Source organism: Lithobates pipiens, unplaced genomic scaffold, assembly GCF_037356315.1.
Source record: "Lithobates pipiens isolate NorthernLeopardFrog02 unplaced genomic scaffold, aLitPip1_a1.2 Scaffold_23, whole genome shotgun sequence".
Taxonomy (NCBI): Eukaryota; Metazoa; Chordata; class Amphibia; order Anura; family Ranidae; genus Lithobates; species Lithobates pipiens.
Window position 1 is genome coordinate 47,839,867 of NW_027507785.1, and position 22,249 is coordinate 47,862,115.

At 52.3% G+C, this 22,249-nt stretch overlaps 1 protein-coding gene across 1 annotated transcript; it reads right to left on the reverse strand.

The window, feature by feature from the left end:
• Window positions 1-630: 630 nt before the first annotated feature.
• On the reverse strand, window positions 631-20,765 carry USP4 (ubiquitin specific peptidase 4). The gene is given in 16 exon segments (XM_077451556.1): window positions 631-717; window positions 719-839; window positions 1,395-1,489; window positions 1,759-1,842; window positions 1,925-1,950; window positions 1,953-2,148; window positions 2,240-2,398; window positions 2,517-2,690; window positions 3,485-3,599; window positions 4,874-5,050; window positions 11,054-11,112; window positions 11,976-12,121; window positions 12,635-12,761; window positions 12,836-12,966; window positions 13,455-13,582; window positions 20,567-20,765. Coding segments are annotated over 16 exon segments (1,914 nt in total). The 5' UTR covers window positions 20,671-20,765; the 3' UTR covers window positions 631-645.
• Between the last annotated feature and the right edge of the window lie 1,484 nt (window positions 20,766-22,249).

The following is a 22,249-nucleotide window of genomic DNA, read 5'->3' on the forward strand; positions in this document are numbered from 1 at the left end:
TGTCAAAGACTGCAGACCTAATAGAGGAGATGAGGGTCAGAGAGTGAGGACAGGATACATTGTTGGTGGGGATACACTGCAGAAGACAAAAGCAAACTGGGAAGATGTTACAGGAGACCAATATAGATCCTATTACCCTAATCAATAAACCTACTACAGACTGCTAAGGACCAAGGGCCGCACACCATAGGGCCGCAATTGGCCCTCGGGTCACAGGTCGGGCACATCAGAGGCGTAAAAAGTTTGATCAATATGTCGTGTGCAAATTAAAGCGGAACTCCAGGAAGAAATGTTAAAGCTGTTTCAGAAATGACATTTCCTCTTTGATCAAATATGGTCGTCTTCTGCGAATCAATAGTGCAAACACTGTAAAGTCACTCCCAGAATCCTCCATAATAAGGGTTCATGTGCTCCTCATTACCTGTTTGTAGTGAATTACATCACTGCTGGTTGCAGCGGGAGGACCCGGAAATCTCAGATTCCTTGTCTGTCCCACCAACCTTGAGTCGGCAGCAAACCCCACCCACATCAACAGTTACAGTTTCCATTGCATGATGGGAACTGTAGTTTGGTTTAGCAGCAGAGTATCCAGGCATCAGTGAGCTCTGGCCATGTAGGGGTTAAGGCAGAAAGGGACGGTCACACTTACTGGATCCTCTCGAGGATGAGATTATACAGCAATTTTGCAGTCAGGTTTTGGCGGGGCACAGAGACCAAACAAGGGCTGCCCAAACAGGATGGTTCCAGCAGAGGTGCTCTGACGGTAACGTCTTTCACGGAAGCAGAGAGGCAATGTGATCCATTCCGAGTCGTCACTCCGAGAAGATTTAACCTCGTACCTGGAAATACAAAGAATGTCAAAAAAGGACAGAGGACATTGCCAATATTACCCACGCTGCACTCCGCCGGCCCACATTACACCCGCGCTGCACTCCGCCGGCCATATAAACAACCCGAGTCAAGCCCTATGTGCATATAATGAATCAGAAGGGACTCCCTAGAATATACCTCCCAGTCTTTCATCAGCACTGGGATGGTGGTCCAGCCTAGTCAGGGATGGCACGGGGGGGGGGGGGGGGGGGGGGGGGAGGGGGGCGGGGGCCCCAGCCTGGTTAGGTAGGGCGAGGGAGGGCCCCAGCCTGGTTAGGTAGGGCGAGGGAGGGCCCCAGCCTGGTTAGGTAGGGCGAGGGAGGGCCCCAGCCTGGTTAGGTAGGGCGAGGGAGGGCCCCAGCCTGGTTAGGGTAGGGCGAGGGAGGGCCCAGCCTGGTTAGGGTAGGGCGAGGGAGGGCCCCAGCCTGGTTAGGTAGGGCGAGGGAGGGTCCCAGCCTGGGTTAGGTAGGGCGAGGGAGGGTCCCAGCCTGGTTAGGTAGGGCGAGGAGGGGGTCCACACTTACACAAAAAGGTCATCTCGCTCCATGATGTGGCTCAGCATTTCATCCACCTGGAAGATCTTGTGAAAACGGTGATTGTAGACATCTGTCACCACCATCTGTGAATTGGACAAATGTAGGACAATAATGTCATTAGTGGTCACATGGGGCCATGATGCCAATGACACACCCACCTCCCATCTCCCCTGACACATTCTGCCCCCTAGTAGTGAGAATCAAAGAGGATTGCTGAACAAGTAGAGGGCAAAATTTGTCAGCTGGAGGCATGGGCGGAATGTCCTTATTTCTGCTGAATCAAAGTTGTATTCAGGGCTACTGAATGGTACAGGAGAGGCAGCGCTGTACATAAAGGCTGAGCGACACTCACGTTTTCTGCAGGAACATCTGAGAGTTTAGACAGAGCTGCACACAGGTCAGAGACCGTGCCCATTTTAGGCACAACCAATCGGTACTGAAAGACAAGAGCGGGCATTTGGTTAACCGTCAGGACAGTGTATGTGACATTAACCCTGTACCAGGAAAAGTCCGCTCACCTGGGTGGGCTTGCACTGCGGGTCGCTCGAACCAGGAAAACCTCCATGGTGCGATCTTTCCGCATAGGGAGAGGGAGGGTAAGATAGCAGAAGGGGTCAAAGGTCACCGAAACTTTGGCGCATTCCGGGCACACCAGTGTAGATTTGAAAAGGCCGTGGAAAATGTCTACAATGATGGAGTTGTTCCTCCGCAGGTGATTGTCCCACGCTTCTTTGGCTACAACCTAAAGCAGAGGAAGCAATGCACAACTGTAAAACCATCATCCGGGAGGACGAGCGCCAGCAGAAATCAGTGAATGCAGAATAATGCCTTACAGAGTCCGGCCGCCCGTCGGCGTCCTTCAGCTCCAGGTACGGCTTCTTCTTCACTCTGTTTAGATCTTCATGGAGGCCGTCCAGGAGGAAAGCTAGCAGTTCCTGAGAGTCCTGCTGCTGGTACCCCGAGAACTGCGGGGCAAATCGACCAACCTGCGTCTAACCAGAGACAACACGCAAATACAACATGGAGTCATTATAAAACAAAAAAAAAGGCACCAAATCTACAGCGACATACGTATTTGGACAATGGAGTAGCGCAGAGATTTCCACCTACCTTGAACATTCGAGGAGCCACATAAGAATGTTCTCCAGACCAGATCTGTCGGATGAGCTCGGCGTACGCCATGGCAATCTCTCCCTTCATTCCCAGTGGATTCTCCTTGTTGATTTCCTCCTTGTAGTCATCAGTCAGAAAGTATTCTGTTAGAGGCGGCGTGTTACTCAGGCACTGCCAGGGGACAAAAAAAAAAAAAACGGGAAGGTCAAGGGTAAGGAGCTGCACCAGGACAAGCACAGGGTAACAAGACCGATAAAAAATCTGATCCACAATAAAGCTTCTGGGCACCTATGCACAGTGCGTGTGCCTGGCATGAACGAACATGTAACGTTTGAGTGCCTACATCTGCTCCATTCATTTTACCATGACACCTAGAGGTGAAGCCACAAACTGCAATGTGAATTCTACTTCACAGGGCCCCGTCTGAACCTCCTGAACACAGTATGACAAGATGCATCCTCAGAAAAAGATAGGACCTTATTGGGGCATTCCCATGGCCTCATATGAATGGCTGGGAGTTCAGGAAGCTGTGCCGCCTCGGGGTGGGACGGCTGGGAGTTCAGGAAGCTGTGCCGCCTCGGGTGGGACGGCTGGGAGTTCAGGAAGCTGTGCCGCCTCGGGTGGGACGGCTGGAGGCGCGGCAGCCTCGGGTGGGACGGCTGGAGGCGCGGCACTGCAGCCTCGGGTGGGACGGCTGGAGGCGCGGCGCTGCAGCCTCGGGTGGAAAGGCTGGAGGCGCGGCAGCCTCGGGTGGGACAGCTGGAGGTGCGGCACGGCAGCCTCGGGTGGGACGGCTGGAGGCGCGGCGCTGCAGCCTCGGGTGGGACGGCTGGAGGCGCGGCGCTGCAGCCTCGGGTGGGACGGCTGGAGGCGCGGCGCTGCAGCCTCGGGTGGAAAGGCTGGAGGCGCGGCGCTGCAGCCTCGGGTGGGAGGTGAATATATTTGGCAGGAGAAAAAGGGCATACCTGAAGAGCAGAGTTCATAAAACACGTATTGCCAAGATTACTGAGCCCACACAGGCCAGGCTTGCTGGAAGGCTCCCTGTAGCTGTATGACGACATGTAGGATGACCCGTATCCCCTGGAAGAATAAAGAAGGAATGATATCCTATGTGCAACTGCCAAAAATTCTTTAAAAAAAACAGCTGAACATGTTATAAATGCCACCTCTAAATATCTACATCACATATGCTGAGGATTGTACAACTGTTCACAGGATATGCAATCAGCAGAGGTCCTCACAGTCAGACATATTACCCTAGTTATGTGCACAGGGTAAAAGCTGCAGTTCTATTGCTGGAGACAACTATGGTCTTCTTCTGGATTAACCGCTCTCGCAGAATATTAAACAATTGATAATGTGCTTAAAACATTGATGGTGATAACATTATCAAATTCATAATATTATAAAGTGACAAGTGCTCCAAAATAATACGCTTCTGTGATTCAGGATAGTGTTCCAAGTGCCACACTCCCATCTTGTGACCCCATTCACCAGAGTTAATGGACCCTCAGCTTTGCAGTCAGGGGTCAAGAGAGCTGTAATCTAAAATGATCTGGTGTGTGAGGAATGGACTCTCAAAAACTGTCCATAGGGGTATTCACGTGGATGGACTGAGGTAGATCAATCATAAAAAGGGAAAAAAATAAAACATAAAAACACACACAAGCAAAAGCCAATATCCTTGATGATGCCCTGGAAGGGACGAAACTCGTTGACACATTTCCGGTTCAATAAACCAGCGCCGCAACTTGCGCCATCCGTGGAACGCACGGACCCGGATCACACACACTGATGCCTGCTTGAACTCAATCTCGCAAATACCTCGCGAATGGTGGTGTTTGATTGCGCAGCACTAGCGGTACTTCAATATTTGCTTTTTCCTGTGTCCCCCCCCCCTCATTAGGACCGATCTACCTCGGTATTTCCACGTGAAGACCCCTATAGAAAGATTCTTTGAGATTCCATTCCTCACACACCAGATCGTTTAGATCACAGCTCTCTTGACCAAAGACTGCAAAGCCGAGGGTCCATTAACTCTGGTGAGGTGGGGGGGGGTCACAAGAGGGGAGTGTGGCACTTGAACACATCCTTAATCACAGAAGCACTTTATTTTGGAGCACTTGGCACTTTATATTTTGAAATTTGATATCATCACCGTCAATGTTTTAAGCACATTATCAATTGTTTAATATTCTGCTTGTGCGGTTAATCCATACATTCATCCTTGAGGTTCTAGCACCTTTGAAATAGCTGCTGCAGGTTATTTGTTATATTTTCACTTAGTGCTAGTTCTATTCGGTACATATGGTCTTCGGTCTACTGACCCAAATGATACATTCCTGGTAACTCACCCTTTCCCCATGCTGTTCATGCCATAGCTGCTGCTGCCTCCGCCGTCTCCATTGGTGATGGTGGAGGATGAGGATGGCGGCGATGATGAGGACGATGAGGAGGAAGCAGTAGACATGTAGCTGCTTGTTGGCGATTTGGTTGGGGTAGTGTAGGATCTACTCGTCGCTGTACTCGACCTGTTGGGGGACACAGACCATGAAAAGGCATGCAGACTCTGATACAGACACCAGGCTGGGGTGCTCCTAATACATAATACAAGGGCGGATCAAATTTGCATGATGAGTCCTATAGGAAAATAATTATGCACAGCATTTAAGTCCAATTAGAAGAATGGTGCATATAAAAAACAGGGCTGAGCAGAAGTCCAAGGCGATGCAGCTGTCATCCACCACATAGATGGGTAACAACTTGCAGCTCCTTGGGTTAGATTGAGGGGGATCCAGCAGACACAGGCAGTAGGCACTAAAAGCAGAGATGTATCAGTAAATCGGAAATGCAAAATAAATAAAATGATCCGCTTACGCAAAAACAACAGATGTGCAGCATGTTCTCTGCTGAGAAAAGGGCTGCTCAGTCGGAAATGCGTTACCTGTTGCCAACGCCGCCCACTTTCACTGCTGTCCTGTGTATGGTGTGCCTGCTGCACAGCTTTCATCTCCTGTCAGACCTGTGCTGGCTCTGCTCATCACAGGCTGTTGCTCTATTCCGCTCTGTGATTCTGTGCTCACCGGCTCCGACAGATTACACCATTCCACTCATCTTATGTTTATATGCAAGTGGATGATTCTTATCTCAGAGCTTCCTGTTACAGATCTCTACACCCTGCTTTTCTTGCATACTGCCTGGGCCTTATATATACAGTCCGTGTCATCATCACATTGTTCTTTACTTCAGACACTTAGGTTAAGGGGAATTAAAGTGTTACTAAACCCACAACAGTAAAATCAGCCTACATATGCAATAAAGCATGCTGGTTATACTCACTGTGGAACCTAAGGGGTTAATCCTTTGCATTGTGTATAAAGGCTATTTGATCATGTCTCTGATCCTGCCCTTCAGTCTTTAAAGCGGGAGTCCGCCGGGAGTTCAGTCTTTTTTTTTTAAAAGCCAGCAGCTACAAATACTGCAGCTGCTGACTTTTAAAATAATGACACTTACCCGCCTAGCGCGCCCACGATGTCGGCACCCGAAGCCGATCTCTCGATCGTCTCTTGGGTGCTGCCGCCGCCATCTTAGGTATGGGAATCAGGAAGTGGAGCCTTTCGGCTTCATTTCCCGGTTCCCTACTGCGCATGCGCGAGTCGCGCTGCGCAATAAGGATGGTCCCCGCTGTCTCTGGGATCCGTGTGTTTCCCAGCAGACAGCGGGGGACTTTCGGAAAGGGGCGTAGATTCTGCGGAAAGAGGCGTACCTTCTGCAGAATCTACGCCGGAAGTGGGTGCAGATACCTGTACTGTACAGGTACCTGCACCCCCCTCCCCCCTGAAAGGTGCCAATTGTGGCGCCAGAGGGGGGGGGGGGGGGGATTCCAATGAGCGGAAGGTCCACTTTAGGGTGGACCTCCGCTTTAAAAAACAAAAACCCCCCCACACACACACACACACCTTAGTTACCAGTGACAGCACCTTGGAGAAACCAGGCGGTTAGATCGAGGTATGCTGGATCTGGGTTGAGCATCTGACCCAGAAGGTCCTCCCTGATTGGTAATCTCCAGGGAGGTTTTGTTGAGAGAGTCAATAGGGTTGAGAACCAGGGTCTCTTTGGCCAATAGGGAGCAATTGGGATCAGATCTGTGCAATACGTTCTGAATTTTTCCAACACTCTTGGTATTAGCTGAAACGGAGGGGAGAGAGCGGAAGACAGGAGGAAGTCCCATTTGTGAGTTAATAAATCCACTCCCAATGCTCAATCCTGTCTCTGGAGAGAGAAGGAAGTTGATGTTTTTGCATTTATTTGGTTTGCAAAGAGGCCCGCCTGAGGAAGGCCCCAACTCTGTGATCATCTCAAACTACCGATCATTCCACCTCCCTTACTTCCCTTCTGCTGAGCAGGTCTGCTAGGGTGTTTTTTTCATGCCTTTCAGATGGACTGCAGACAGCGAGGCCAAATTGTCGTCTGCCCAACTCAGTATTTGATAAACTAGTTCCATCAGGGTCTTGTTCCTTGTGTGCCCCTGCTTTGTTAGGTAGAATACTGCAGTCATGTTATCTGACAACACCAGGACATGCTGCTCTTTTAGGGCCTGCTGGAAGAATAGGAGGCTTATATGGACAGCCTTTAATTCCCTCCAATTTGAGGACCTTCTTGTCTCTGGCTTGGACCAAACTCCCTGTCTTGTCTGCTCTTCGAGGTGAGCTCCCCATCTGTCGTTACTCTGCACGTTACTGGAAAAGTCCATGGGAGTCCTTTTGAGATGTTCTTTTGGTCTCTCCACCAAAGTGACCTTTTAGCCCTTGTTCCTATCTTGAACTTATTTTCCAGAGGTTCAGTAGAATGTCTGCCCGCAGACGTCGAGCATGTAGCCTGGTCCACTGCACTGAAGGGTTTGCTGCAGTTAACAGACCTAAAACTGACATGGCTTCCCTTACTGAAACCTCCGTGTTGGTTTGAAGTGTTCTTAGAGCCAACTGCATTATTTCTACTTTCTCCCATGGGAGGAAGATTCTTTGTTCCACTGAATCCATTTCGTATCCCAGAAACCTCACTGAGATGGCATCAGATTTGATTTCTGGAGATTGAGAAGCCAACCTAGGCTGTTTAGATGTCCTTAGGTTACTTGCAGATTGCAGACCACTAGTAGATCGTCCAGATGTGGTACTATGAAGATCCCGCTCAGAGGGACTCCAGAGCCTCTGCCATTACTTTTGTGAACACTCTGGGAGAGGAGGAAAGGCCAAAGGGCAGCGCCCTAAACTGAAGGTGCCAAACCTCCCCCCCGCAACTGACTGCTAGTCGCAGGAATTTCTGCGATGTAGCTGCAATTATTATATGGAGATAAGCATCTCTGGGGTCGATGGATGCCATGTAACAGTTGGGGGAGAGTATATTTTTCGCAGAGAAAATAGTGTCCATCCGGAACCTTTTGTACTGTATAGATTGGTTCAGAATCTTCAGGTTCACAGACGAAATTTCCCACATTTTCTTGATAAAAAAAACAAAACATCTGGGAGTAAAAATCCCTCGCTTCTTGGTCCTTCGGGACTTGGGAAATAACATCCTGTTGCATCAGTTCTCTCAGAAGAGACGTCATCGCCAGGGCTTTTTCCTGATCCCTTGGAAGGTTTGTAATGTAAAACCGACTTGGGGGTGTCTGAGAATTCTAGCCGATATCCTTGACTGATTAGATTCAGAACAAACAGGCTTTTTGTTGCTTTTTCCCAACCTTGCAGGAAAGCCTGCAACCTTCCGCCTACCGGTAGATGGTTGTCATAGCTCTTTTGAGGTTTGTTCGGTGGGGGGTCTAAAGTGTACCCCTCCTCTGCCTCACCCCCTTTTGAGGATTCCAGGGTCTTTTCTGGGTCGGATTTTTCTTTATGGCGAAAATTCTTCCTTTGCTGCACTCTTTCTGCGGAAAGGCTTTCTTCTTGTCCGTCGTTCAATGAAGCGGTTTCTAATTCTGGTCCAAACATCCAAATATCAGATCTCCTGCAAAGGGAATTCCTCAAACTTAACCTCTGAAGCGGAGTTCCCTGACCAGGTCTTTGGCCAAAGAGCCCTCCAAGCTGAATTAACTAGTGCTAAAAGACCTGGCCAACATTCTAATGGATTCCGCCGAGGCGTCTGCCATGCATTTGACCGCTCTTAAAAGGGTAGGGAAGGACTCGAGCAAATCTTTCCTAGAGGTGCCTGCTACCACACGGCCTTTAAAAGTTGTTCCAACCAGAGCATTCCATGCTTCTGGCTACTACTGTAGCGGCCATCACCGGCTTTAGGTTAGGACGAGTCCCAGGCTTTTAAAAGTGCGTCTGCTCTTTTGTCCATGGCGTCTTTAAATACGCCCATGTCCTCAAATGCTAGATCAGTCCATCTAGACACTTGGGAGAAGCGGCATCAATTTTAGGTCTTATTCCATACCAATGCTTCATCCTTCTCAAAGGGAAACCTCCTTTTGAAGGTCCTTACATTCCTTCTTAATTGTATCGGTCAGAACTTTATAGACAGGAAAAACTATGTTTTGTCTCCTCTAGCCTCTGGTACAGCTGAGCTTTCTCTTCTTGAATTTCCAACGTGATATAGACCGCTTTTAGTAAGACATCCACTTCTTCTAGCGTTAGTTTGTATTTAGCCGTTCTCGTCTCCTCTTCCCCCTCATCGTCAATTGTTGAGGCAGGAATGCTCTCTCTGATTCACTTTTAATTAGTCTTGAAGTGGTAGGAGGAAGACTGGACTGGGAAGCTCTGTTCCTGGCTGGAACTCTGCCCCTGTTTCTTCATGAGGGACTGTACTGTCCCTAGGGTCTCCAATTCCTCTCACTGAGGAAAAGAGCTCCTTACACTCCTGTATGGACTCTTCCCCTTACTAAACCAGCGATGCAAGATCTGCAAAGCGGTTTGGGCCACGAGTCCCTTAAATGGGTTTTTGCATGAAGGGCATTTTCTTCCTGCAGTTCTCTGCTTTGGCGGCTTTCTGTAAGACAGACAACCCCCATTCTATTAGGGAAATAGAGAGAGACAAGAAACAGTGCTCAAAGCATACTCCTGGCCGTGTCCCAGAGTCTCCCTCCATGCTGAACTGCTAACAGAATGTGTCATCCTAGCAGACAGCTGCAGGCTCTACCATCAGATCAAAACAACCACCCAGTGAAGAAAGTAAAGGAGGTGCCTCTGGACCTCTCCTACCTGGGCCTGGCCGGGAACTTGGGTGCCTGCATCCGCCATCGCTGCCGATGACTGTCTCCTCTATTCTGAGTGCTGCAGCAGCCATCTGTGCAATCCTTTAATGCAGCTCCTCTGGCATTCATCGCCCCTTCCGCCTGCGTTCCAGCAGCCGGAACCATGTGCTGCTACGCCCCACTGGAAGTCTCTGCCCCCCACCATCCGGGACTCGGCACTGATATGCCGAGACCTGGCATAGACGCTCCATCTGAGCACACTCGCGGCCCTCTGAGCACCCCAGGGCAGACAATTACCAGTGGACCCTTGCTCCTGTGAGCCGTCGAAGAAACAGGCACCAGAGCAACCCTCCCTCTCGTGTGGGAGGGAGCTGGGCTGGTCTGATACAGAAACAAAAAGGTACTGAAAAAAAAACCCTCCTTAGAGAGCGCAGCCCCTCTGGTTCCCCAGCAGTGCTTCCACCATGGCGGAGGAGACACTAAAACTGATGGCATGGTGGAAGCAACTGATTTTAAAGGGGCCTTGTCACGCAACGTTTCCTGTTCAGAGGTGGAGCTACCCCGTCTCCAAGGTGCTGTCCTGAAAGGCAAAGGGAGAAAATAACCTGATATTTACAGAGCCAGTGGACGGGCTGCACATGCTCAGTTTGGTGTGCATTGGTAGAGAGGTTTTGGGAGGATGCATGTAATCAGCACAGGGCCAATCAGCACTATCCAGAGTACCAGCGCAGTAGGAAAACTCCTCCTACAAGGTTTACTAGGAGCCGATATAATATGATATCATATGATATATGATATCACAAGACTGTTAAGATACTGTTGATGAGAAAAAGGTATTTGGCAGTTTATATTTACTAAAATAATTGCATTTCCATGTTCTGTGTACTGTAAGAGACCAGATATAGTGACTGCAGGTTCTGGGTTTAGTAACACTTTAAGACCCTTTTCTATATAGAGGCGTTTGCTTCCCACAATCCCTTGTAGACCGTTTTCTGTATAGAGGAGATCACTTCCCACAACCCCATTGTAGAACACACACCCACTGCCATCAGTCCATGAGTAGCATACAACTAAACACCAAAGGACCTTACTAAATAGTCAGTATATATTATGTTACAGAAGACAATTGCATACATGCTACCAGAAAAAGGTCAAGGTCTGGATATAGTACATATGAAGTTGGGTGCACATTACAAGAGACTGCTAGAGATTGCTGTCATTACAGTCCCTTTGCAATTCAAGGACTGTTGGGGGGTTTGAGGGCCACACAAGTACCAGGCCGCAGGCTGGATTCCAAGGAGTTATAGGTTCTGCCGATAGGGTGAAGATTAATATGTACAATACTCACTTTGATTGAGCCTGTCTAGGCCATGTGCCATCTGCGTTCTTCTGTTCTATCACCAGCACCTGTAGAAGTTAAAGCGACACAAAGTTAGATTAAAAAATGGACCGGGCAAGCATCCCACCCCACGCCCGTGACCCCAAACAAGGACACTGGGCTGCACCGCACCCTGCCCCCCCTCCCCCAAACCTATCACAAGTCCAGACAAGGACACGGGTACCTCAGCTACTGTCCCCACCCAGTCCATTACGACCCAGGAGAAGGTCACTTGCAGCACAGCTAGCACCTCACCCATCACTACCTGCCCCTGGTAGACACCCCCCCCGACCATTGCTACCTTCCCCTAGTAGATCTTCAAACCCTCTCCCTTCCTCCCCAGTCCATTACTACCTGCTCTTGGTAGACCTTCCCCCGAGCCCATCAATACTTATACCCTGTGGCAGACCACCCATCACTACCTTCCCCTTGTAAGCATCCCCCCCACCAACCCCGGGCCCATAATTACCTGCCCCTTGTTACCCCCCCAACCAACCCTGGGCCCATAATTACCTGCCCCTGGTTAGCACCCCCCCCCCCCAACCAACCCTGGGCCCATAATTACCTGCCCCTGGTTAGCACCCCCCCAACCAACCCTGGGCCCATAATTACCTGTCCCTGGATAGCACCCCCCCCCCCCCAACCAACCCTGGGCCCATAATTACCTGTCCCTGGTTAGCACCCCCCCAACCAACCCTGGGCCCATAATTACCTGCCCATGGTTAGCACCCCCCCCCCCCCCCGAACCAACCCTGGGCCCATAATTACCTGCCCCTGGGTAGCCCATTATTACCTGCCCCTGGTAAGCACCCCTTGACCTAATCCACCCCTGGGTCCATCATTACCTACCCCTGGTAAGCACCCCCCCCCCCACCCCTGGGCCCATCACTACCTGCCCCTGGTAGAGCCCAGCATCCTGCACGGTGTTGTCCGGTTTGGTGAGCTGCTCGTAGGTATTCGTCATATATCGGTTCCACAGCCGAGTCTCTTTCTCAGGAGGAATATTAAAGATGCGTCTCACTTCTTTCTCTATAAATTCTGTAACAGGAGAGCAGTAATGAAGAAACAGAGAGGAATCTGTACCGATATGCTATAGCCTTTCTTTAGCGCTCACATGTCGATGGAAAATATAATAACTCACTTAAGATAACCTGTCTACACCAATATATACTGTATATGGGGGGGGGGGGGTAGGTAGGTCAAACACACTGGAATGCCCAGCAACTGCTCTACAACAGCTAGAGGTAAAAAATATTCAGGACACCAGCCTGACCCATATCAAATGTCCATGACGGCCTCAGCCAGTGCCGCTCCACTGACAAATTTCACCCCACCCACCGGATCTTAATCATAAGTGGGCAGGGCAAACCTCTATGACCAATCCCTGGTGGCTGGGACAAAAACGCGTCAGCTGGAGGTCTATTCTATGAGAGCAACGACACAAGGCGCAGACACGCCTTCATCACACAACATCCTTTCATGGGAAAACTTCATACAGCATAAAGAGTACAAGCGTCACTCCGGCAGCCATGTCATTGGCTCTCTGCTCACCTATGGTATCAGCCTTGCTGAAGTGCCGGCTGACCATTTTCTCAGGGTCGGTGTTCTCACTCAGCTTTAATTCGATCAGATAGACTTCCACCTTGCAATGCTTCACAAACATGCCGTGCTCCACCACCTGCAAGAGAGACGCAGTGATCAGAGAGGGTGCTCCTGTCTGTGGTGACGTCACACCGCAGAGCCGCTACCAACCTTCCGGACGATGGGCTGCTGTCCCTGGACGCTCCCATACCAGTTTAACAGCTTGTTCCAGGCTTCCATCGGGAGCAGCATGTAATCCAGCTCATCGATGAGATGTTCCTTTAATATCTGAGTTTCGGCATCTGAAACAGAGAAAGGGGTGCTGTTAGGGGTGTGCGAGGGGCTACAGTACAAAGATCTAATGGAGAGACCACTGCTGGGGCATAACACCGGGACGGTGAGCCTGGAGAGGCACTGAAGGAAGGCCGTACCGGTTAAAAGAGACCACCAACACAGGAGCCCACTAACACAGGAGCCTTAGCCTGTATGTCTCTGGTTCTCAGACAGTGGTACACTGGGACAATACCGAGGGGCCACAGTATGAAGATGCAAGATCTAGCTTACACTCGCGTTGCTCTCTGAAGAGTCACTTTCGTTCAGACTGCTCTTCAGAGAGCATTTGACGGGCCGCGAGAAGACGTTGCATCACCTTCTTTTTACTTGCTTTAACCCCCTTGATGTAGTTTGTCTGCAATCAGTGGTTTTCAGATCAGCTTTAATGAACCAGACAAACCCGCTCTGTATATGTGAGGAGAAGTCCCCTCGGGCAGACCGTCATCTCTCACTTTACCTGAAAACAATCCAGAATTATCCACAGGGCCCGGGTACTGACTGTTCTCCCCGACATTGTACATGTCCCACGAGTCGTAGCCGACATACTTCTTCCATTGCTTGAACCATCGGCTGTCCACCAGATACCTGAAAAAGAAAGAGCCATTATTAGAATAACCCCGGCAAGGCAGCTGCCCCAACTGTCACCCGAAGCCAAAGGAAGGAGCTACCCCAGATCCACCCCAACCCAACACAAGGGAGGGACTGCCCCAACAGTCATCCCAACCCAACGAAGGAACCGCGCCAACAGAGTCAGCACGCCCCCACAGAGGGAACCCGCCCCAACAGAGTAAGCCCGCCCCCACAGAGGGAACCCCCCCCCCAACAGAGTCAGCCCGCCCCCGCAGAGGGAACCCCCCCCCAACAGAGTCAGCCCGCCCCCGCAGAGGGAACCCCCCCCCCCCCCCAACAGAGTCAGCCCGCCCCCGCAGAGGGAACCGCCCCAACAGAGTCAGCCCGCCCCCACAGAGGGAACCGCCCCCACAGAGGGAACCTCCCCCAACAGAGTCAGCCCGCCCCCGCAGAGGGAACCCCCCCAACAGAGTCAGCCCGCCCCCACAGAGGGAACCCCCCCCAACAGAGTCAGCCCGCCCCCGCAGAGGGAACCCCCCCCCAACAGAGTCAGCCCGCCCCCGCAGAGGGAACCCCCCCCCCAACAGAGTCAGCCCGCCCCCGCAGAGGGAACCGCCCCAACAGAGTCAGCCCGCCCCCACAGAGGGAACCGCCCCCACAGAGTCAGCCCGCCCCCACAGAGGGAACCGCCCCAACAGAGTCAGCCCGCCCCAACAGAGTCAGCCCGCCCCACAGAGGGAACCACCCCAACAGAGTCAGCCCAACCCAAAGAGGGAACCGCCCCAACAGTCAGCCCAACCCAATGAAGGAACTGCCCCTATACAGTCACGTCAGTCCAAGAACACAACAGCCCCACAATGGACACCACAGGCCAAGGATACATGAATGTTCCCCTACACACCCCAGGTGTGAAGGAGATGGAGGTTTATCTCAGCACAGATATGAAGGATAAATGTCCTTTTATGGTGAAGAGAAGCAGACAGCTGGCAACAGATGGGCCCTCACCATGACAGCTGGCGAGCCTGGAGGACAGACCCCATTCCCTTCCTGACTGCTGTGCTGCTAAAATCCATGCAAGGACCTCTGAAGAGTTAATTTTGGACATCAGAGCAGCTAATTCCTGACCAGCATGAGGACCCATCTAATATACCCTACACCAGTACACCCATAACTCATATTTTAGTAATAGATGGAGCCGGTTGGGCCCCATCAGCCCCTGAATTCTTAAAAGCCTGGAATACACACAGCAAGATCTCTAATACTTAAATGCCAGTACTGTTCCAGTACACCAGAGTGTAAAAAAATATTCAGCAGGGATGGTGAGAACCCCTCATAATGGGCACAGTAGGTGTACGGACCCAGGAACTCAGCACAGGGATGATGGGAACCCCTCATAATGGGCACAGGGGGTGTACAGACCTGGGAACTCAGCACAGGGATGATGGGAACCCCTCATAATGGGCACAGGGGGTGTACAGACCTGGGAACTCAGCACAGGGATGATGGGAACCCCTCATAATGAGCACAGGGGGTGTACAGACCTGGGAACTCAACACAGGAATGGTGGGAACCCCTCATTATGGGTACAGCGGGTGTACAGACCCGGGAACTCAAGTATAATAAATATGGGGAATAGCTGTGAATCTCATTCTGGAAGTCTGGTACAATAGAAGTCTGAATTTGCACAGATTTTAGTTATGCTCTATTATCAGCAATGTAGGTGAACGGAGCTGATAGCACAGGTTGGTTGGTGTGGGCGATCTCACAGACTGGACTAGTTGGGCTCCTGTCACTCCTCTAGCGGGGTTAATGGTGAAGGGATGACGTCACACAATGCTCCAGAGCTGACGGTAAACAAGTCTCTCTGCTTTTACTTTCATTTACTGGCAGTCTCTGCACACTCCCTCCTCCTGCCTCCTCCCAGGGATGTTTCGTCTTGTGCAATCTGTGGCCGGCGTCTCTCAGCTTGCCCAACCCAACACCGTCATTACACGGCAAAAAAATCAGACCAGCCTAGGCCCAGGAACATCAAAGATGAATGTGCAGAGCATGATGACACCGGCCTGTACATTTCATCTATTAGGAATACAAGTCCCATATAATATACAGTCGTAGAGCAAATGCCCCGCTGCAACCCGACACACCCCACAAACGAGGAGATTATGGGCTGCTCATAGATAACATTTCAAATTACTTTTTTTGAATGGAATAGAGGAGCAGGTGACCGCTCTCAGCGCCCCTCAACTTCTGTCATGTGACTTCAAAGGAGCTTGTTATTGGCCCTGAGATGTCACATGGGGGGGGGGGGGGGGGGTCCTCAATGTAAGATCTAGGTCTCCAAACGACTGCCCTCCAGTTATTTGGGAACTGCAATTCCCATCATGCCTGGTCATGTCAGAGTTTTACAGCGCCTCATGGGACGTGTAGTTCCACAACAGCTGGAGGGCCGTAGCTTGAAGATCCCCGGCGGAGTAACTCGAATGGCCCTTCCTGTAGACTGGTTGGAAAGCAAAGGTGAAGGGGGGGTATTCCCATGACCCCTGTGCTGCCCTGCCTTTGAGCACAATTCACTGACCTGATAGTCCTGTGATTGGCGGCACTTCAAGTATATTTCGTATTGATAAACCCGTCACAGAAAAATTCTCAGAGAGGGTGGAATGGGTGTCGCCCCGACTCCATCCAAATCAATAATGAGCTTACATAAACATGCCATTAATCTGCGGCCTCTCCTATGAAACGATCACACCCAACCTCCGACACCAGACCTGCCGTGGAATCCCGCAATCAAATGAAGAGGCAACGCAACCGTCAGACCAACAGACGCCACGGTCTACGCTCATCGAGACTGCAGTAAGAAGCCAAGCTTGTGTGTCTGAATAAAGCTGTACGACCCAAAAGCACTGCCTTCACGAGCCTCAGGAGAGACGGGCGCTCTTCAGGAGTGCTTCATAAGTGCCCCAATTCTGACACCAGTGTGCATGGGGCCCGACGGGAGCTGGGGGATGGGATTACAGGAGGAGTGATGCAAGTAACATGGGATGTGAATCCCACGACAAGCAGATATTTCCTGCGATGGGTGAAGCTCTCACTTCTTTCATCCGCTCTCTAGGTGCCCCGTGTGGGGTAAAGGTGTCACTCGGGGTCATAATCTGCTCCCACTCCTTGTCTCTAGGTGCCCTGTGAGGGGTCATAGGCCGCTCCCACTCCTTTCCTCCGCTCTCTATGTGCCCTGTGTGGGGTAATGGTGTCACTCAGGGTCATAATCCACTCCTACTCCTTTCCTCTGGTCTCTAGGTGCCCCGTGTGGGGTAAAGGGGTTATAGGCTGCCTCCACTCCCTTCTTCCGCACTCTAGTTGCCCTGTGTGGGGTAAAGGGGTCACTCCGGGTCATAATCCACTCCCACTACTTTCCTCCTCACTGTAGTTGCCCTGTGTGGGGTAAAAGTATCACTTGGGGTCATAATCCCCTCACTCCTTTCCTCCACTCTCTAGGTGCCCTGTGTGGGGTAATGGGGTCTTAATCCACTCCCACTCCTTTCCTCCACTCTCTAGGTGTCCTGGGTGGGGTAATGGGGTCACTCTGGATCATATGCCACTCCCACTCCTTTCCTCTGCTTCCTAGTTGCCCTGTGTGTGGCAATGGGGTTACTCGGGGTCATAATCCACTCCCACTCCTTTCCTCTGCTCTCTAGGTGCCCTGTGTGGGGCAACGGGGTCACTTGGGGTCATAATCCGCTCCCACTCCTTTCCTCCGCTCTCTAGGTGCCCCATGTGGGGTAATGAGGTCAAAGGGCACAGATTTCCAGAGTTATAAATAAATCTCCCAGCCTCTTCAGATAAGAAATGTCTGCTGGACTTTATCTACAACCAACCGGTGATAACGAGTCCCAAAGTGTCCCGCAATCAGCACTGCCGGAAGCTGATTGGCTGCAATGGTGGTATACAGATAGAGCACATACCACACCCGCAGTATTTTCCATGCATTGGGGAATTTCTTGAGTCAATGCCGAGCTCTGCGTCCTAATATTACACACATAGCGGATCTCTATGGGAAGTGATAAAATGTATACAATGTTACCAACAGGAGAAGAATCCGCTGACATTATAACATTGTATCGGGTCCAGCGATTGTCCATAGAGTTCTGTGTATAGACTGGAATCTTATCTAGAAGGTTTTCACTGCTGAATGCTGGGATCTGCAGAGGGCCCCCGTGTGGCCCCCGAGCTCTCCTGTACTTTTATTATTTAGCAGAATGAAGTTGAGAAAATGGGCAACTTATAGAAGCCCCCCCGTCATCTATAGACACTGCGCACACCTGGCTGCGTGGGCCCCCTCCGACGCTGGTCACATGACCACAATGTAGGGATCTCTCCTCTCGCCTGGTTGGTTCTCAAGTGCGATTCCCCAAGTCACTCTGGCTGAGATCACCTGACCTTCCTTGGCATGGAAGTCATGTGACCGGCATCAGAGGGGCCCCGAGCTTGGCTCTCAGATTAATTCTCCACGTTCTCCCGCCGTATTCCGGGCTCGGGTCCAGCTGGTGACCCTTCCATCGAGGTCACAGTGGGGGGGGGGGGGTCTCTTCATTACTAATGGGGGTGGTTGTCACACCGCCGTGTCATGACCAGGGATAGGCCTCGGTACACCACTTAAGTCTCAGGTAAAGGGAGTCAGGGTCCAAGTGGCCCCAAGCAGTGAGGTAGAGTAAAGACATTTTAGATAAGGACCGTGTGCCAGTCAAGGGGCCCCAAATGATGGTGTTGGCATGAATGGCCTTGTGCACAGCTCAGCTGAATATGGCAGCCCTGCAACCAGCCACAGTGGGGATCAAACTCCTCCCCCAGTCTCAGTATTCCATCCCCCCCCCCGTCCCCAACTGGTCACCCCTATCTGCCAGCCTCATCACCCCATCCTCAGTCCCATCACCCTCATCTGCCAGTCTCAGTTCCCCATCCCCCGTTCCCATCACCCTTGTCTGCCAGCCTCAGTTCCCCACCCCCCATCTGCCAGCCTCAGTTACCCATTTCCAGTCCCATCACCCCAATCTGCCAGCCTCAGTTCCCCATCTCCCGGTCTCATCACCCCCATCTGCCAGCCTCAGTACCCCACCCACCCCCCGGTATCATCACCCCCCTCTGCCAGCCTCAGTACCCCATCCCCCGGTCTTATCACCCCCATCTCCGGTCCCATCACCCCCAAGCCTCAGTTCCCCATCCCCCGGTCTCATCACAACCATCTGCCAGCCTCAGTACCCCATCCCCCGGTCCCATCACCCCAATCTGCCAACCTCAATACCCCATATCCGGAGCTTCAGTCCCAAGCTTGTCACCCTCGTCTCATCAGCCCCCCATCTCCGGACTTGTCACCCCCATCCCCAGGTCTCATCCCCCCGGTCTTAGTACCCATCTCCGGGCTTCTCACCCCCATTCCCCTGGTCTTTGTACCCCACCCCCCCGGTCTTAGTACCCCATCTCTGGTCTTCTCACCCCCACCCCACCGGTCTTAGTACCCCATCTCCGGTCTTCTCACCCCCACCCCACCGGTCTTAGTACCCCATCTCCGGTCTTCTCACCCCCACCCCACCGGTCTTAGTACCCCATCTCCGGTCTCATCCCTCTAGTCTTAGTACCCCATCTCCGGTCTCATCCCCCCGGTCTTAGTACCCCATCTCCGGTCTTCTGACCCCCATCCCCCCGGTCTTAGTACCCCATCTCCGGTCTCATCCCTCTAGTCTTAGTACCCCATCTCCGGTCTCATCCCCCCATCCCCCCGGTCTTAGTACCCCATCTCCGGTCTTCTGACCCCCATCCCCCCGGTCTTAGTACCCCATCTCCGGTCTTCTGACCCCCATCCCCCCGGTCTTAGTACCCCCATCTCCGGTCTTCTGACCCCCACCCCACCGGTCTTAGTACCCCATCTCCGGTCTCATCCCCCCAGTCTTAGTACCCCATCTCCGGTCTTCTGACCCCCACCCCACCGGTCTTAGTACCCCATCTCCGGTCTCATCCCCCCAGTCTTAGTACCCCATCTCCGGTCTTCTGACCCCCATCCCCCCGGTCTTAGTACCCCATCTCCGGTCTTCTGACCCCCATCCCCCCGGTCTTAGTACCCCCATCTCCGGTCTTCTGACCCCCACCCCACCGGTCTTAGTACCCCATCTCCGGTCTCATCCCCCCAGTCTTAGTACCCCATCTCCGGTCTTCTGACCCCCACCCCACCGGTCTTAGTACCCCATCTCCGGTCTCATCCCTCTAGTCTTAGTACCCCATCTCCGGTCTCATCCCCCCATCCCCCCGGTCTTAGTACCCCATCTCCGGTCTTCTGACCCCCATCCCCCCGGTCTTAGTACCCCATCTCCGGTCTTCTGACCCCCATCCCCCCGGTCTTAGTACCCCCATCTCCGGTCTTCTGACCCCCACCCCACCGGTCTTAGTACCCCATCTCCGGTCTCATCCCCCCAGTCTTAGTACCCCATCTCCGGTCTTCTGACCCCCACCCCACCGGTCTTAGTACCCCATCTCCGGTCTCATCCCCCCAGTCTTAGTACCCCATCTCCGGTCTTCTGACCCCCACCCCACCGGTCTTAGTACCCCATCTCCGGTCTCATCCCCCATCTCTGGTCTTCTGACCCCCATCCCCCGGTCTTAGTACCCATCTCCGGTCTCATCCCCCTATTCCCAGGTCTTAGTACCCTATCCCCTGGTCTCAGGATTATACGGATGAAGATGACTGCCATGCATGAAGCGGTGGGGGACACAATGTGGTGCCGGTTGGAATTTTTCAGCTGATGTTCTGTTCTCCTCCAATAATGGAGATCACTGGCCCCACAACCAATCACAGAGCGGTTTGGGGATTGTCCCACCAATCCATGTACGGTCTCCTCCTCCTGTGGCGGTCTGGGGCCCCTGGTCAGGCTCCTGGAGGCGGAGTTGTCACTTTAAGGCCCCCGGCCAGCCAGTGATGATACAGCACAGTGCCCCTCCCCCACCCCCTCTCACCACTCGTCCCCCTTCCTCAGCGGAGTCTTCAGCAGCTCCCCCAGCTCGTTCTTCTGACTCTCCGGTTCCGGTACCGAGACCAGCTCTCCTCCCCCCTCCGCCATAGCTCAGCTACCAGCTTCGGGAGCGCGCACGTCTCACTACCGCCCGGCCCGTCGCCGCGTTACGTGCGCGCCATCCTCCGCCCCTGGACAAGGACACCACGTGACTGCGCCACCTGTCGGCCGGCGCACGCGCACCACTGACCCACCAGCGCCTCTCCGGACACGTGACCACGCAGGACGCCACGCACGCGCAGATCCTTCCAAATGGCCCGTACACCATGTGACCCCCCCTGCGGCTTCCAGCTACGAACAGCGCATGCGCATGAGGAGCTCCGTGATCTGTCCAGCCTTACCCACCCACGTGCGGGGGTAGGGGGCGTGTTTTTGCTTTAAATGGCATCCGATCTGTAGGAGTGTGACTTCAGACAAGGGGGTCCCCTCACGCTGTGAACCCCCAACTGTGAGATGGGAATGAGGGGCACCTATCAGCAAAAGTATGCAGGCATAGGCCACACCCCTTGTCACGCCCCCTTAAAGGAGAAGTGTACAAAAAAAAAAACAAGATTGTTGAACCCACAAGTGCTTATTTTTTTACCACTAATATTCCTTTATATTGGCGTTTTGGACTTTACAAATGCAGCCATTTAGAAATCAGATGAAAGGTTTAGCTTTTTGATAGATACAAAGTGCATTTTATATACAGGTATATGAATCCGACCAAAATGAGGGACACATGAGAGGGACAGAGGGACAGTCCCTCCAAATCAGATCAAATCAGATGGCACTGATGGGCACTGGTAGGTGGCACTGGTAGGTGACACAACACTGATGGGCACTGATAGGTGGCACTGGTAGGTGACACAACACTGATGGGCACTGATAGGTGGCACTGATGGGCACTGGTAGGTGACACAACACTGATTGGCACTGATGGGCACTGATAGGTGGCACTGATGGACACTGGTAGGTGACATGACACTGATGGGCACTGATAGGTGGCACTGATGTGCAGCACTATTGTTGAGGACAGAGGGACAGTCCCTCCAAATCAGATGGTACTGATGGGCACTGATAGGTGGCGCTGATGGGAACTGATAGGTGGCACTGATGGGCACTGATAGGTGGCACTGATGGTAACTGATAGGTGGCACTGATGGGCACTGGTAGGTGGCACTGATGGGAACTGATAGGTGGCACTGATGGTAACTGATAGGTGGCACTGATGGGCACTGGTAGGTGGCACTGATGGGAACTGATAGGTGGCACTTATGGGCACTGATAGGTGGCACTGGTAGGTGACACAACACTGATGGGCACTGATAGGTGGCACTGATGTGCAGAACTGTTGTTGAGGACAGAGGGACATTCCTGCAAATCAGGAACAGTCCCTCCAAATCTTATCAAATCAGATGGCACTGATAGGTGGCACTGATGGGCACTGGTAGATGGCACTGATGGGAACTGATAGGTGGCACTGATGGTAACTGATAGGTGGCACTGATGGGCACTGGTAGGTGACACTGATGGGAACTGATAGGTGGCACTGATGGGCACTGATAGGTGGCACTGGTAGGTGACACAACACTGATGGGCAATGATAGGTGGCACTGATGTGCAGCACTGTTGTTGAGGACAGAGG